This window comes from Choloepus didactylus, chromosome 23 (genome assembly GCF_015220235.1).
Source record: "Choloepus didactylus isolate mChoDid1 chromosome 23, mChoDid1.pri, whole genome shotgun sequence".
NCBI classification, from domain to species: Eukaryota; Metazoa; Chordata; class Mammalia; order Pilosa; family Megalonychidae; genus Choloepus; species Choloepus didactylus.
Genome location: NC_051329.1, coordinates 6,763,014 through 6,776,518, shown reverse-complemented (window position 1 = coordinate 6,776,518; position 13,505 = coordinate 6,763,014). Strand labels below are relative to the sequence as shown.

Here is a 13,505-nt window from a genome sequence, read left to right as displayed (position 1 = left end):
TCACTGTCTGATTTCATTTTTCCCGGAGTCTTTTTCTGTCCTTTGCCTTAACATTTCTCGAGCATCGATCACTGATGCCAGGACCTCTTCAAGTCTGGCACATCCGGAGACTCCCTGCGCTGTTCCATGAGGTGCTTCTTGGAGCCACGTACCATCACTTTACTTCTGTAACTATGTTTTTAAAAAGAGCTTTTTAGCTTTCCTGTAATTGCCACAATTAGACAGTAAATAGGCGAATAAACACAACGGAAACCACAAAAATGTTGTAAATTCTAACTAGAGGCTGTCACCTGCCCAAGGTTGTCCCTGAGAGCCGTTCTTTCTCCTTCTGGACCTAGATGAAAGTGTTACAAAGGTGGCCAGGAGCCCTTGGCACCCACAGAGACGTTCTCCCAAAAGAAACCAGAAGGAGGGAAAGAAAATGGAACGGGGAAGCCCCCTCACCCTGAAAGTCAGTGTTATTCAAAGCCACACTCTTGGACCCTTTAAATTCGTCTTGAGCACCCCCCAGGGACAGTGTCCCACACTTTGGAAAACCCTGTTCCCCACTGTCCCATCTCAATGGCAGAAGGATACCGTTTTTACAGGTGACAAAGTTCTGCAGATGTGGGCAGCCCCCAAGCCAGATCCCTGTAGGTGAGACACTCAAACAAGCCCCATCACCTCCGACAGGAGGAGAAGGTAGAATGGACCAATTTGCCAACCCCTGCCCCTGCCACAGCACTTCAGTGGGCCTGGGTTTTGAACTGCGTGCATGCACGCACAAGCTTCTTTCCATTTTATTTCGAAACTGACAGAGACCTGCCCGGGCAATAAGTGGTAATTAATTTATAGCTTTATGGTGTATCTAACCACCCTTAACTGCCCAGGATCATCACATGTTATGATTAAAGGCCCTATCAGGCAAATCTGAGGTCTTTACACAGCAGGGAACTTTTATGCAACAGAGTTCTCTGCTTCCAAGAAACATGCAGAGCCCAGAAAGGGGCATGTGTGGACACTTCTTATCTTCAGACAAGATGTCGCAGAAATACAGACACATGTGCACCAAAAGACACGAACAGGGAGGTTCCTAGCAGCACGACAGTAATGGCCAAACAATGGAAGCTCAGAGGGCGATGAACAGCAGAAGGGAGAAGTAAATCAAGGTGTGTTGTCACCGCGAAAGACTGTACAGCAAGGAAGAAGATGCACAACCACCATCCATGACAACACGGAAAAATCTCATAAATGTGATGATGGGTGAAAGGAGCCACAAGAAGGAAAGGCAGTATGTACTCGGATTCTATCCATATACTGACCCCAAACCGGCAAAGCCTCACCCACAGACTTAGAGCCCAGGACAGTGACTGGGAAGGGGACATGGGGGTTTGGGGGGCTGGTGCTGTGCTGTTTCTTGATCTGGGAGTGGTCATATGGGTATGCTCAGTTTGTGAAAATTCAAACTGCACAACTGATACAGGCACTTCTCTGTATGTATGTTTATATGGAGGGCTTATATGTGTGTGTATACACACATATATGTATATAATCAGTCAAATTTGAAAACTTTAATTAAATACATATTTTTAAAAGCCCTAGCAGACTTTTGAAATTCTTTTGGCAGATATGCTCAGCTAAGGCAATTCAAACCTTGCCCCAAGTCCTCTCTTGAGGATGGATCTGTGTTGCTTCTGCCAGCTCAGCACCCACTCCCCCTTCTCCTAGCTCATGCACCCCGATTTGGGCGCTCCCCCTACTCTCAGCCATGTGCTGCAAGTGGTACTGGCCCCACCTACAGGTCCAGGAGCAGGTGACACAAGCCTGGCCAATCAGCAAGTTCTGTCCTTGGCTGTGGTGACTGGTTCACAGCTGGGCATGTGATGCAAGGCAGACCAATCAGAGTGAATCCTGGGACTTTTGCTGGAATGAGGTGGATGGGGGGAGGCCCTTCGTGCAGGGCTCAGAGGTGTGAGGACTCGAGCATGGAGCCTTCACGGCCAGTTACGAGGGGAGAGCCCCTGGCAGGGAAGCCAGCCCAGAGGAAAACCAAGCTGGGACATGGAGGAAGACAGCTGCCGGACAGCACCTGAGCTCTGGCCCCTGCCTAAAACAAGGATCTGCCCTGGACGTTTTAGGGAATGAACTAGGAAGTGCCCTTTTTAGGCCTAAGTCAAGTTGTGTATGGCATCTGTCCTAACACGCTGGCTACAAGGTCTGGGTATCTACCCCCAACCCCCACCCTACAAGCAGAAATCCCTGTGGATGCCAGGGAAGAAATAATGAAACGAACAGAGAACAAGGGTAGGGTGGGCCAAACAAGGCCATGATGGGAGGTGGGCATTTCCAGGCCCTGTCCTCAAACACCCTCTGCCTCCAGAGGGCTCTGTTCTGCCTGACACTGAGGAAACCATCCAATCTGCTGACAGTCCTTCCTCCCACCCCCTGCTGCAAACCAGAGCTGCCCTCTGCCACTGGAAGATGTGATTTCCACCCAAGAGGTTCCCAAGGCAAACAAAGAGGGTTTGAATCCTCGGTGAGTATCCAGTAAGATAGTGTGTTGGCTTCCAGTTCTCCAGCCCTGCGACCTCGCTCACACCACAGCCTAGGGCCTCAATTCCCTAAACGCTTGCGCAGCCATATGTTCAATTATTTGATGAGTACACCGATGTGCTGGGCACGGTTCTGCAAGCCAAGGATATAGCAAAGAAAAAGACAAGGTAGCCCAGCCCAGCCATACGGAGTCACCATCCAGTGCAGAATGAAGACAATAAACAAGTAAAATGAAGTTCACAGTCAGCTATTTCAGGTCACAAGTGCCAAGAAAACCATGAAAAGATGATGCCAGGAAATCAGAGCCAGCTTCTTGAGGGAGGTGACATTCAAGCCGAGAATAAAAGAGGGTGAGAGAATGATCTGCCTGCACATCTGGGGAAAGGGCTCTCCAGGCAGGGGGAACAGCCAATCTACAGGCTCTGAGGTGGAACTGAACTTGACATGCTCTAGAATCAGGGAGAAGGCAGATGAGCTGAAGAGGAGTGGGTGGGGAGCATAGGAAGAAATGATGTCAGAGTGACCAGCAGCTCAAGGCCACAGTAGGCAGTTTGGGCTTCACTATACATGCAAAGGGGGCCTTTACGCATTTTAAGCAAAGGCTGGGGTGATGATCTGTGCTTTGCAAGATCCTTTGGGCTACTGTCTGGAGGAGCCCTGACCAACAAAACTTTCTAGAAGATGCAAAGAGTCCTCTGCACTGCCCAGTAAGCTAGCCACCGAACACACATGGCTACTGAGCATTTGAAATAGGTCTGATGCAGCTGAGGAAGTGCATTTCTCATTGCACTTAATTCAAATCAGCTTCATTTAAATCACCACATGAGCCCAGAAATGACCATACCAAATAGTCTGGGGAAGAACTGTGTGGCAGCAATCAGGCAACAGGGAGATGGATGGACAGGCTGGGGACTGGAGTCACCAGGTACCAGAGGATGGAGGCCTGGCCCACGAGGTGGCAGTGGGGATGGGAGGGAGGAAGGATGCAAGATTGTTGAAGGAAGTTGAGCCGTGGGGCCTGCCGATTGCTGGCCATGGGGGTGAGGAAGGGGATCAGTTAACACCCAAGTGTCTGAGTTGAGCAACAAGCAAAGATATCTCGGGGACTGACATGCAACCAAAAGACACAGGTGGCAGAGGCAACCTTGCCAGTACCGACTGTCACTCCCCACCAGGGAGCCCCACCCCCTGCCAACCAAGAGGATTTTATGTAACCATCGGCCCATCACCACTGTCTTTCCCAGGATGGGGTGAAGGGCAATCCCCCCAAGCCTCACTCCAACTTGGAATGGGCAGAATAATGCCCCCACCCACCAAAAACGGCCAGGTCCTAATCCCAGAATCTGTGAATATGTTAGTTTACATGGCAAGAGGGAATCACGTTGCAAATCATTAAAAGAGTGAGTCTCCTCAATTATCTGGGTGAGCCCAATGTAATAACAAGTGTCCTTAAAAGGGGAGGAGGGAGTCAGAAAAGGAGACATGAGAACAGAAGGGGCATCAGAGAGATGCAGAGGTGCTGGCTTTGGAGATGGAGGAAGGGGCCACAAGCCAAGAGATGTGGGCATCCCCAAGAAGCTGAAAAGGTAAGGAAGCGGATTCTCTATTAGAGCCTCCAGACGGAGTGTGGCCCGCCAACACCGAGATGGTAGCCCAGTGAGCCCTGAGAGATCACCCATCTGTGTTGTTTTAAACTACTAAATCAGTGGTAATTAATTATGGCAGCAATTAACACACCGGGCTTTTTTTTTTTTTTTTCCAAATTATCTTTCTGCTGCCCTCATTATCTCGAGCCTTATGGGATTATCAAGAGTTCAGAGGCTACAGATTAAGCAGACAGGGTGGGGCAAATGAGCCCCTCCTCACGCCCCACCCTCTCGCTGTCGGGTGGGGGAGGGGCAGCACATACTGACCCGACAGGTGGGGTGGGGGAGGGCGGCACGTACTGAACCGGCAGGTGCTGACATTCTGGATTCCCGACTCCCGGCACGGGCAGAAGCCTTCGTTAGGTGGGTAGACAGACCCGTTGGCAAACAAGGTGCTGGGGGCCACAAAGCGGTAGGTGGGGATGCCTTCAAACATCCCCGACTCCTTGTAGATCAGCTTCATGGACCTGCAGGGGAGAGTGGAGGTGAGGGACACCACCCAGAACCAGGTTCCACCGAGTGTTGCCCAAATTGGCCCACCTGTGCAGCCACGTCCCAGCTACAAGCCGCCATCATCTCTCACCCACCCAAACTACAACAGTCTCCTAACTGGGCTCCCTGCCTCTACCCTGCCTCCCCAGAATAGAATCCAGCACCCTGCAGTCAGCACTATTCACAACAGCTGGGATGACTGGATAAACAAGATGTGGTCTTGCCATGCAGTGGAGTATGACTCTGCCATGAAAAGGAATAAACACTGACTCATGTTACAAGGTGGGTGTTGAAAACATAATGCTGAGCAAGAGAAGCCAGACACAAAAGAACTGACATTGTACAATTCCACTTACACTGGAATTGTAACAAAACCTACTCCACCCACCTCCAGCTGAGCCCAAGTAAGAGCCAACATCCTCACCATGGCCCACAGGGGCCTACAGGGTCCAGCCCCTCCTCTGCTCGCCCCGTCACCCAGTTTGCATCCCAAGGGCCTCCGTGCTGCTCCTCAAATAAGCTCCTTCCTGCCTGCCCCAGGCCTGTGCATCTGCTGCCGGAATGTTCCTCTCCCCAGCCTTGCACATCAGACTTCAGTTCTTCCCTCAGGTCTTCGTGCAGCAGTCATCTCCTCAGGCAGCAGCAGGGCCACACGCACCCCTCACCTGATGCACCTCTGTTGTGGGCGGAACTGTGTCCCCCAAAAAGACCTCCTTTCCCCCAGTCCCTCAGCATGTGGCCTCATTTGGAAATAGGGTCTCGGCAGATGGAATTACTTAAATTAAGGTGAGGTCATTCTGGAGCAGGGCTGGCCCTTAGTCCAATACAAGGATGTTCTCATAAGACAGAAGAGACAGACAGACACGCCGGTGAGACGGCCACGAGAAGACGGAGCAGAGAGACCAGAGGGAGGCCGCCGCCAGCCAAGAAGCGCGACGAAGGCCGCCGACGCCCGAAGCCGGAAGGCGGGGGGACTCGCCACACGGGCTGGAGGGAACGGCCCGCTGACGCCTCGGGCTCAGACTTCCTGCCTCCAGAGCCGGGACACCGTCAGTTGTGCTGCTGTGAGCCAGGCTGCGGTACTTGGTTACAGCAGCCCTGGGAAACCAAGACTTCGTCCACCCTGCCACCCCGCTGTACTCCACAAACAGGGTTTCTAAATTTGAATGAGGATCGCGGATCAGCACAGCGCAGGCCAACAGAGCAGCCACCAGACACTAGTGGAATTGAGCCCTTGAAAGGGGCTGGTGCAAATCGAGATGTGTTGTAGGAAGTACACTCCGGAGTTCCAAGACTTAACAAGGAAAAAACAATGGAAAATATCTCTTTAACAATGCTTTATATTGATTACATATATTTTGGGCATACTGGGTCAAATAAAATGTATTATGAAAATTTATTTCACCAGTTTCTTTTTACTTTTTAATGTGACAGCTAGAAAATTTTAACTTTACACATGTGGCTTGCATTCTATTTTTATTGGACAACACTGGATTAGACTATCGTATTACAACATTAAATTTCCTGATTTTGATAACTGTAATGTGGTTATATAATAAAATGTCCTTGGTTTTAGAAAACAGGTAAAGGTATATAAAGCACAGTATCTGAAACTTAGTCTCAAACGGTTCAGGAGAAAAGACACAAAGAGAGAGGTGGCGGGTAATGATAGAGCAAACGGGGCAAAACAGAACCAATGAGTACTTTTCTCTAAAGTTTAAAACTATATTCTAAAAATCTAAACACATGTAAAGCAAAAGCTCTTTCCTCTCTCTGACATTTCCTTTTACTTCTTTGCCTGACTCCCCACAACAGGACATAAGCTCCCCCAAAATAGGGACTGCCATGTCCCCCAGCATCTGAACACAGTAGGAGCTCCATAAAGGTTTGTTGAGGGAAAGCAGATGAAGTCAAGGTTCACATTAGTTCATCCCCATGTAAAGGATATTTCCAAGGTGACTGAAATGAAACCGAAGACACAGCCACATCCAGAGAAGTGGCTGGGCATCCCCCCATTACTCTCAGCCCACAGGCAGGGGCCACTGGAATTGCTGACCCCCAAGGAGCCCTGCAGCCCCAGAGAGCTGGAGAGCGAAGAGGCCACAGGTCAGTGATCTCGGTGTCTTGCCAACTGTGGGGGTTGAATGATGCCCCCATTCAACGTCTTAATCCTCTCTGTGGGTGGGAGCCCATTCTAGACAGGACCTCTTGAAGGTGTGAATTTTAGTTAAGATGTTGCCCAACCGATTGAGGTGAATCTTAATTTGGATTATTGGATGCCTTTAGAGCAGAAGAAATTCAGACATTGTCAGGGAAAGCCACAGGGCGGAGCTGGAAGCTGGAAGATGGAAGATAAAGGAGAGGACACCGCCACACGATGTGAAGCAGGGACACGAACCAAGGAACCCCAGGATTGCCGGCAGCTCACAACAGAATGTTATAGGCTTTGAGGGAGAGCACCGCCTTGCTGACACCTCGATTTCAGACTTCTTCTAGCTTCAAAGCCATGAGCCAAAAAATTCCCATTGTTTAAGCCAACCCATTGGGTGGTAATTTTCACATCAGCCTGGCAGACTAAGACTCCAGCCAAAATGCCAACCAGGGCAGCCAGCCAGCAGGCATAGGAAGGGAGCCCACAATCTGCCTTCATGTCACACCTCGGTCCTTTCCTGCCCACCAACACAACTGTCATGCCCCAAAACACTGCCAGCAGCCACTCTTTGGGTCTCTCAAAAGCATCAGCAGTTGGAGTTTGGCTCTTCATGACGTAACCAAAGAGAATTCAAGATGGCACTAGAAGGGCCAGGGAATCAACGACAAGCCAGCCCATTTTCCAGGTGCCACAAGCCATCGGGGAAGCAGGCCCCCGCTGCACAGGAGGCCCAGAACACCCCATGGGAGCCATTACCGGCAGGCCTCAGGGCTGTAGAATTCCAGCGAGGATCCAGGAGTCATAAATGGCGCCCACATTTGCCCGGCAGTTCCGTTAATCATGTTGCACTGGTCGGAATGCCAGTAGTTGACCTGCAGGGAAGCATTCAGACATGGCCAGTTAGGGAAGCCAAGTTCCCTGCAAAATGCTCTCAGGCATTTTGGCATTCCCCATGTCCAATGTGGAGCCTGAAATGGGCTTTGCCATTTAATCCCCAATACTCTTCCTCAACAGAAGCCAGACCGCTCGGGGAGATGATCCCGCAGAGCGGGCAGAGAGCAGGCTGGGAGCCAGATGTACAGAGTGGCGACCGCACCTTCCCGCACCCTAACTATTGATACTTGAGCATGTAACTTTGCTAAGAGTTCAGTTGCTTCATCTGTAAAATGGGTGTATAACCTGTAGCTCCCGACTGAACAGAGCAAGAGGTGCAGTGAGCAGGTGAGTGGGAAGTAGGATGTGGGTATCCTTGTCCTTCACCACTGAAGTCTATGGACACTTCCTAAATGCAGATAAAGTTAGGAAATGGCATGGGAAGTAAAATATTTAAAATTGTGACAGTGGCCCCAGGAGGCCTCAAGACGGAAACTCTCAGAGTAGCTGCCTCTGGGGAGTGAGACCTGGAGGAGACACAGCCCACTTTCCCCTTCTGCTCTTCTGTCCACTGGACTTTTTAAAAACCACGTGCACGTGTATGCTTCCATATTTTTACAACCAGCCCAAAGGAATGGACAGACGAATGATAAGGAAGATGCAGTACATCCAGCTGCTGCCGACTGTGGGGAGAGACGCTCTGCTGGCCACGGAGCAGAGCTCCCCTCTCACAGCTGCCCCGGAGCCTCTCATTTGCACCTTCGGAGGGGAGTGCGGTTCTGTGCGGAGGGCAGCCCTCACCAGGGAGGCACGGTCACAAGTCCCAAGAGCCACGGAGCAAAGGTGATATTCGCTTGCCAGCCCTGAGTCAGAAGGGGAAGGGAAGCCAGGGTGCCGGGGCTTCTCATGCAGGTGGATGATTCTGCAGGAGGCCAGGGTTTGCGGGGGCTTGGAGCCTAAGACAGAGACGGGACCACCCGGGGTGAACCTGGAGGGCCCTGGAGCCCTCTGCTAATATCCAGCATGTTATCCAGGACATTTTTAATCTACTGACGAAAATCAACTCCTGAGAAGTTATTTGCATCAACAAAAGGAATGAGCAGCTTCATTAAAATTAAGCTAGACACGTCCTCAAAAAGTCAAACAGAATTTCAGCATATGACCCGGCAATCCCACTTCTAGGTATATACCCCAAAGAAGTGAAAACACAGACTTGAACAGATGCTGTACGGCAATGTTCATAGCAGAGTTATTCACAACAGCCAAAGGCTACACAACCCAAGTGTCCATTAACAGATGAACTAATAAACAAAGTGTACACACACACAAAATAGAACATTACTCAGTTGTAAAAGAAATGAAATTCTGGTACACATCACCACATTGATGAATCTTGAAGACATTATGCTGAGTGAAAGAAGCCAGTCACAAAAGGACAAATACCGTGTAACTCCACTTTACATGAAACAGCCAGACCAGGCAAATCCACAGACACAGAGAGGAGATGAGGGCTTCCCAGGCGCTGGGGGAGGGGGGCGGGGAGGGACTGCTTACGGGGACAGAGCTCCTGGTGGGGCGATGAAAGAGGGCTGGTCACGGATGCTGGTGATGGTGACACAACACTGTGAACTGTGAATGTAATTCAGCCACTGAACTGGACATTGAAAAATGGTTACAATAAAAAATTTGGAGTCATTTGTTAAATTTCTTATTGTGGCTAACATATAACAAGATATTTTACATTGTATGTTACCACGATAAAAATAATAATAATAAACAAACACCTAACCACACAGGATTTTAATAGTATCCCCCAGAATGGTTATTAACGGCTCCAGAGAGTGATCTCACCACCCCAGGCGCTGACCCCGGCCCTCCAGGTCCCCGCAGATGTGGGAGCAGTTTCCTCGGGGTGAGTGACACCACTGCATGGTCTTTTTCATGCAGATTGAAAAAACGCCACTGTGGTGAAAAAAGCAAATTGCAAAACCAGACACATAGCATAACTTCATTATGTTCAATGAAGCAAAAACAAATTTTTTTTAAAGTCATATTTCTAGTGTGTAATGGCTAAAAATAGACAGGAAGAATACACCCCAAAAGCTAAGTGTGGGTTTCCTCTGTGGCTGGAGCTGAGAGTGGTATGAAGAGGGACTTGCTCTTCATATTCAAATGACTCTTTTCGTTTATTCTTTAATGTCAGCATCTTTGTGCATTTCAGAACGTTGTAAACCGAGAACCAAAGGAAGGAAGCCCTTGGCTCCCAGCACCCACCAGGAGCTCACCCAAGAGGCTTGCCAAGCCCCCACGCACCGCAGGTCGGCATCCAGAGAGCCTCCAGAACCAAGAGCTCCCTGGGCCTCTACCACAGGCAGAGCCCCAACTCTGACAGCGTCTCTCCCCGCAGGCCCAGTGTTGGGACAGATGCGACTTTGCCTTCCTGAGTTTGGTGAGAAAGAAGCCCCTGGCCCTCACCTTGCTGAGGCCGTTCCACTTGTCCACCAGGTGGATCCTGCTGAAGTCTCTGACCCCCGTGAACACGGTGAAGAGCCCGGAATGGGAGTTGTTAAGCTGCAGACAACCGCAGAGAACATCGTCACTAAAGGCTCGGGACGGGGACCAGGGACCCTCAACCTGGCTGTGCGCCCCTCCACCAGGAGGCAGGGAGCTCCTCTGTCTCACTCACTGCTGCACCCCCGTGTCTGAGGACAAGAAGAGAAGGTTTTGGGGGCCTCCTTGTCAGGACACTGCTGATTACAGCGGGCTGGATGGAGCATCCTGCCTTCCCTTCCCAACGCAAGGAGGGTCTGTTTCTCCTCTCAGTTATAGCAGAGGCTCCCACCCCCACCCCAACAACATAAATAAAGCATGGCCATGCGACCTCATCGGTCAGTAAGAAAGCAGCAGCAGTGGCATGTCACTTTCAGCGGAAGCATCAGGAGGCAGTAATTCATCGTGCTCTTTGCCGCTGCTGCAGATGAGCACAGCCCAAAGAGAGGGTTATGTTGGAGCAACCCACAGGGCTCATTAAAACCTGTGGTTGAAGGAGCCTAGGTCAGGAGTCAGAGGTCATGGATCTAACCTTATATGGACCAGTTCTTGGCTCAGGAGCTCAATAAATGACCTACGTGGTTACCCAGGATCGGGATTAAGAAAGAGGTGGCAGCTCAGAGCAATACTGTAGCTGACATTTGTGATCTGTCTCCCCAGCATCCATTCCCCCTTCTTCTAGAAGCAGCCTCTGATTTTCTAAGCCAAGCCCCAGTCATATCATTTGGGCCCTGATCAAGCTGCACCTGAATCCATCCCTATTTTGCTTAGGATGGTATATGTTCAGTTTCCTGACATTTCCAACCCAGAGCCCCTGGACCCCCACCCATTGCCAGCCCCAAACAAGCTGGTGATCAGGCCACCAGGCTGTGTCAAAGGAGGACAAGACACAGGCCTTGAATTCTGGCTTCTCATGGGGCCACACTTACCTCGGCAAACAACCCGAACTTGCTGCTGAAGGGGAGCGTGCCTGGGAGGTACTTATTGATGAGGTTCACAAGGGGGTCCTCGTAGCCCCACATGATCTCGCCAACGGTGCGGTTCATGAAGGCGCGTTCGCCAAGGGAGCTTAACGTCATGGTCAAGAGCAGCTTCAGGGCAAAGGGCTTATTCTCCATCATCATCGCCGCGCCCTGCAGAGAGGGGTGGATGCTGCACTGGGGGGCCGGGCACAGTGGACCCATGCCCCAAACCGCAAGCCAGGCCTTACAGCGGGGAGCATGTTCAAGCGAGCATTCAACATCGGGGTGAGGTGCCCAGGATGGACATGGGGGGTCTGGGTCTCCAGAACTATCCCCTGGTCCTTTGGTAACAGATCACCATTGGCTCTTGAGAACAACCTGCCCTCACCCCCGAGATTCAGGGTAAGTTACTCCCACCCCCAGTTCCAGAGGAGGGTAGAGGGGATGGGAGAGTGCAAAGCTATAGCCACCCCGAGGGGCAGGCCTGCCAGAGAACGGACCCAACACAGATCTAGGCAACCCCATCTGCATCCTGGATTAAGCCATACCTGAAACCAGCTCATCTGCTGCCCTTTCAGCAACGTGAGCCCATAGATTCCCTTTTTGTTTAAGCCAATTTGGAGCAGGTTTTAGTGTCACTTGTAACCAAGAGTCTTAATGGAGACTTGATTCTACTTCCTTATTGCCTCTTCCCAAACACCAAGAGTTCCAAACATAGGTCCATTCTACCCAATATCTGGGTATTGGGAATGGAAATTTTTTTTTTTTCAATTTTTGCTTTCCTTTGGAGACAATGTTTGACTCCTGCTTTGTTTTGTTTTGTTTTGTTTTGTTGAGTCAACTCATCCAGAAGTCAATTGCTACCACCAAGGAGCACCACCAGGGTTTCCTAAAAAAAACAGGCTATGAAGGCTTGGTTCCATGGGGATATAACAGAGTGTCCTTAACTCATAATTTCTTAAAAGGTAATATAAAATTTTGTGCCTTTTTAAAAAAGGCACAAAAGGACATAAAATAAACCATCAGCCCCTCTCCAACCTCTGCCCTCCTCTCCTCGTTCTCCTCCCCAGAAGGAGCAACTGCTACTGGTTCCTCGGGTCTTCCAGAGATATCTACACCAGGAGATCGCAAACTCTGGCCCACAGGCCACAGCTGGCCTATAAGAGGCATGACTACACGCTGGGCCTTGGGAGTCCTCCTAGCAAGTCATCAAACCTGGGATGGCCCTGGGGACCCCCGACGCCCGCAGGAAACCGTCAGTAAATGCCGGCTGCTCAGAACAGGCTTGTCCGCACCCTCTCCACCACATGGGGCAGCGATGACGTGGCCCGTGGTGCCCAGTCCAGTCCCTCACTTTGGGCCTTGCTTTTTGGAGATGTCCGATTGGGAAACAAACGACAATGACTTTAGCCAATATTTCCAAGCCATGCACAGGCAAGCACGCCTGAGAAACTCAAAATTCACCAGGGGCAGTAGAGAGAGCACTGGACTGAGAGTCCAGACCTGCAGAGCTGCTGCTGGGCCCGAAGGTCACCGCAGGGGGCTGCCCCAAGGGAGGATCAGGTAGGAAGGAGACAAGGTGTGAGGACAGCAGGGGGACCACAGAGGCAACCTCACCAAGACCAGGATGTTGGGCATGATGATGTAGTCGCTCTCCAAGCCACGGGATCTGGCGGGGTCGAACTGGAAGCTGCGGTACTCGAGGAAGGACACGGTGTCGTTGTCGTTGAAGGTGATATTGCTCTTGTGCCTGAACTCTCTGTGGGAAGGGAAACTGGCGGGAGTCCCCAGCATCATGCCGCAACGGCAGCCTGGAAGCCGCGGGGCCACCCCCAGACTACCTGGAGGGGCCCTGGAATGCCCATGGGCATCTCCCACCCAAAGGCAGGAAGCTGAGCTCAGCCACCTCTACCAAGCCTGTCCCTCCTGCTGTCTGCCCATCACTGGACCTGGCGCCACAGTCCAGCCAGCGTTGCTCCTGCCCTCCTCGCCAACCACGACCAATCTCTCCACAAGTTTCAGAGCCACCCCCCTCCTCCTTGACCCTAGTCAAGCCACCACCATCCCTGGCCAAGATGGGGTGAGCCCACCAGGTTCCTCCGATGTGTCCCCGCTCTTTTATGGGGAGGCAGTATAGCACAGTGGTTAGGAACATGACCTCTGGAGCCAGGTGGCTGCAGTGCAAAGCCTGCCTCCCATCCCACAGTTTTACTACCTGTGCCTCAGTGTCCCCATCCATGAAATGGGAATAACACTAACATGCCGTTAGCAAGCAGCATGTACAGAGCGCTTACCACA

The 13,505-nt window shown here is 51.1% G+C and overlaps 1 protein-coding gene across 5 annotated transcripts in view; it reads right to left on the bottom strand.

The window, feature by feature from the left end:
• The window catches only part of SCARB1 (scavenger receptor class B member 1), a 71,185-nt gene that overhangs the window by 15,503 nt on the left and 42,177 nt on the right, over window positions 1-13,505 (bottom strand). For all 5 annotated transcript variants that reach the window (XM_037816782.1, XM_037816784.1, XM_037816783.1 and 2 more), the window contains 5 exons: window positions 12,825-12,966; window positions 11,175-11,378; window positions 10,171-10,266; window positions 7,579-7,694; window positions 4,479-4,645 (listed from right to left, as the gene is read on the bottom strand). In XM_037816782.1, coding sequence (XP_037672710.1) covers window positions 4,479-4,645; window positions 7,579-7,694; window positions 10,171-10,266; window positions 11,175-11,378; window positions 12,825-12,966 — 725 coding nt within the window. The remainder of the gene's footprint in view (window positions 1-4,478; window positions 4,646-7,578; window positions 7,695-10,170; window positions 10,267-11,174; window positions 11,379-12,824; window positions 12,967-13,505) is intronic.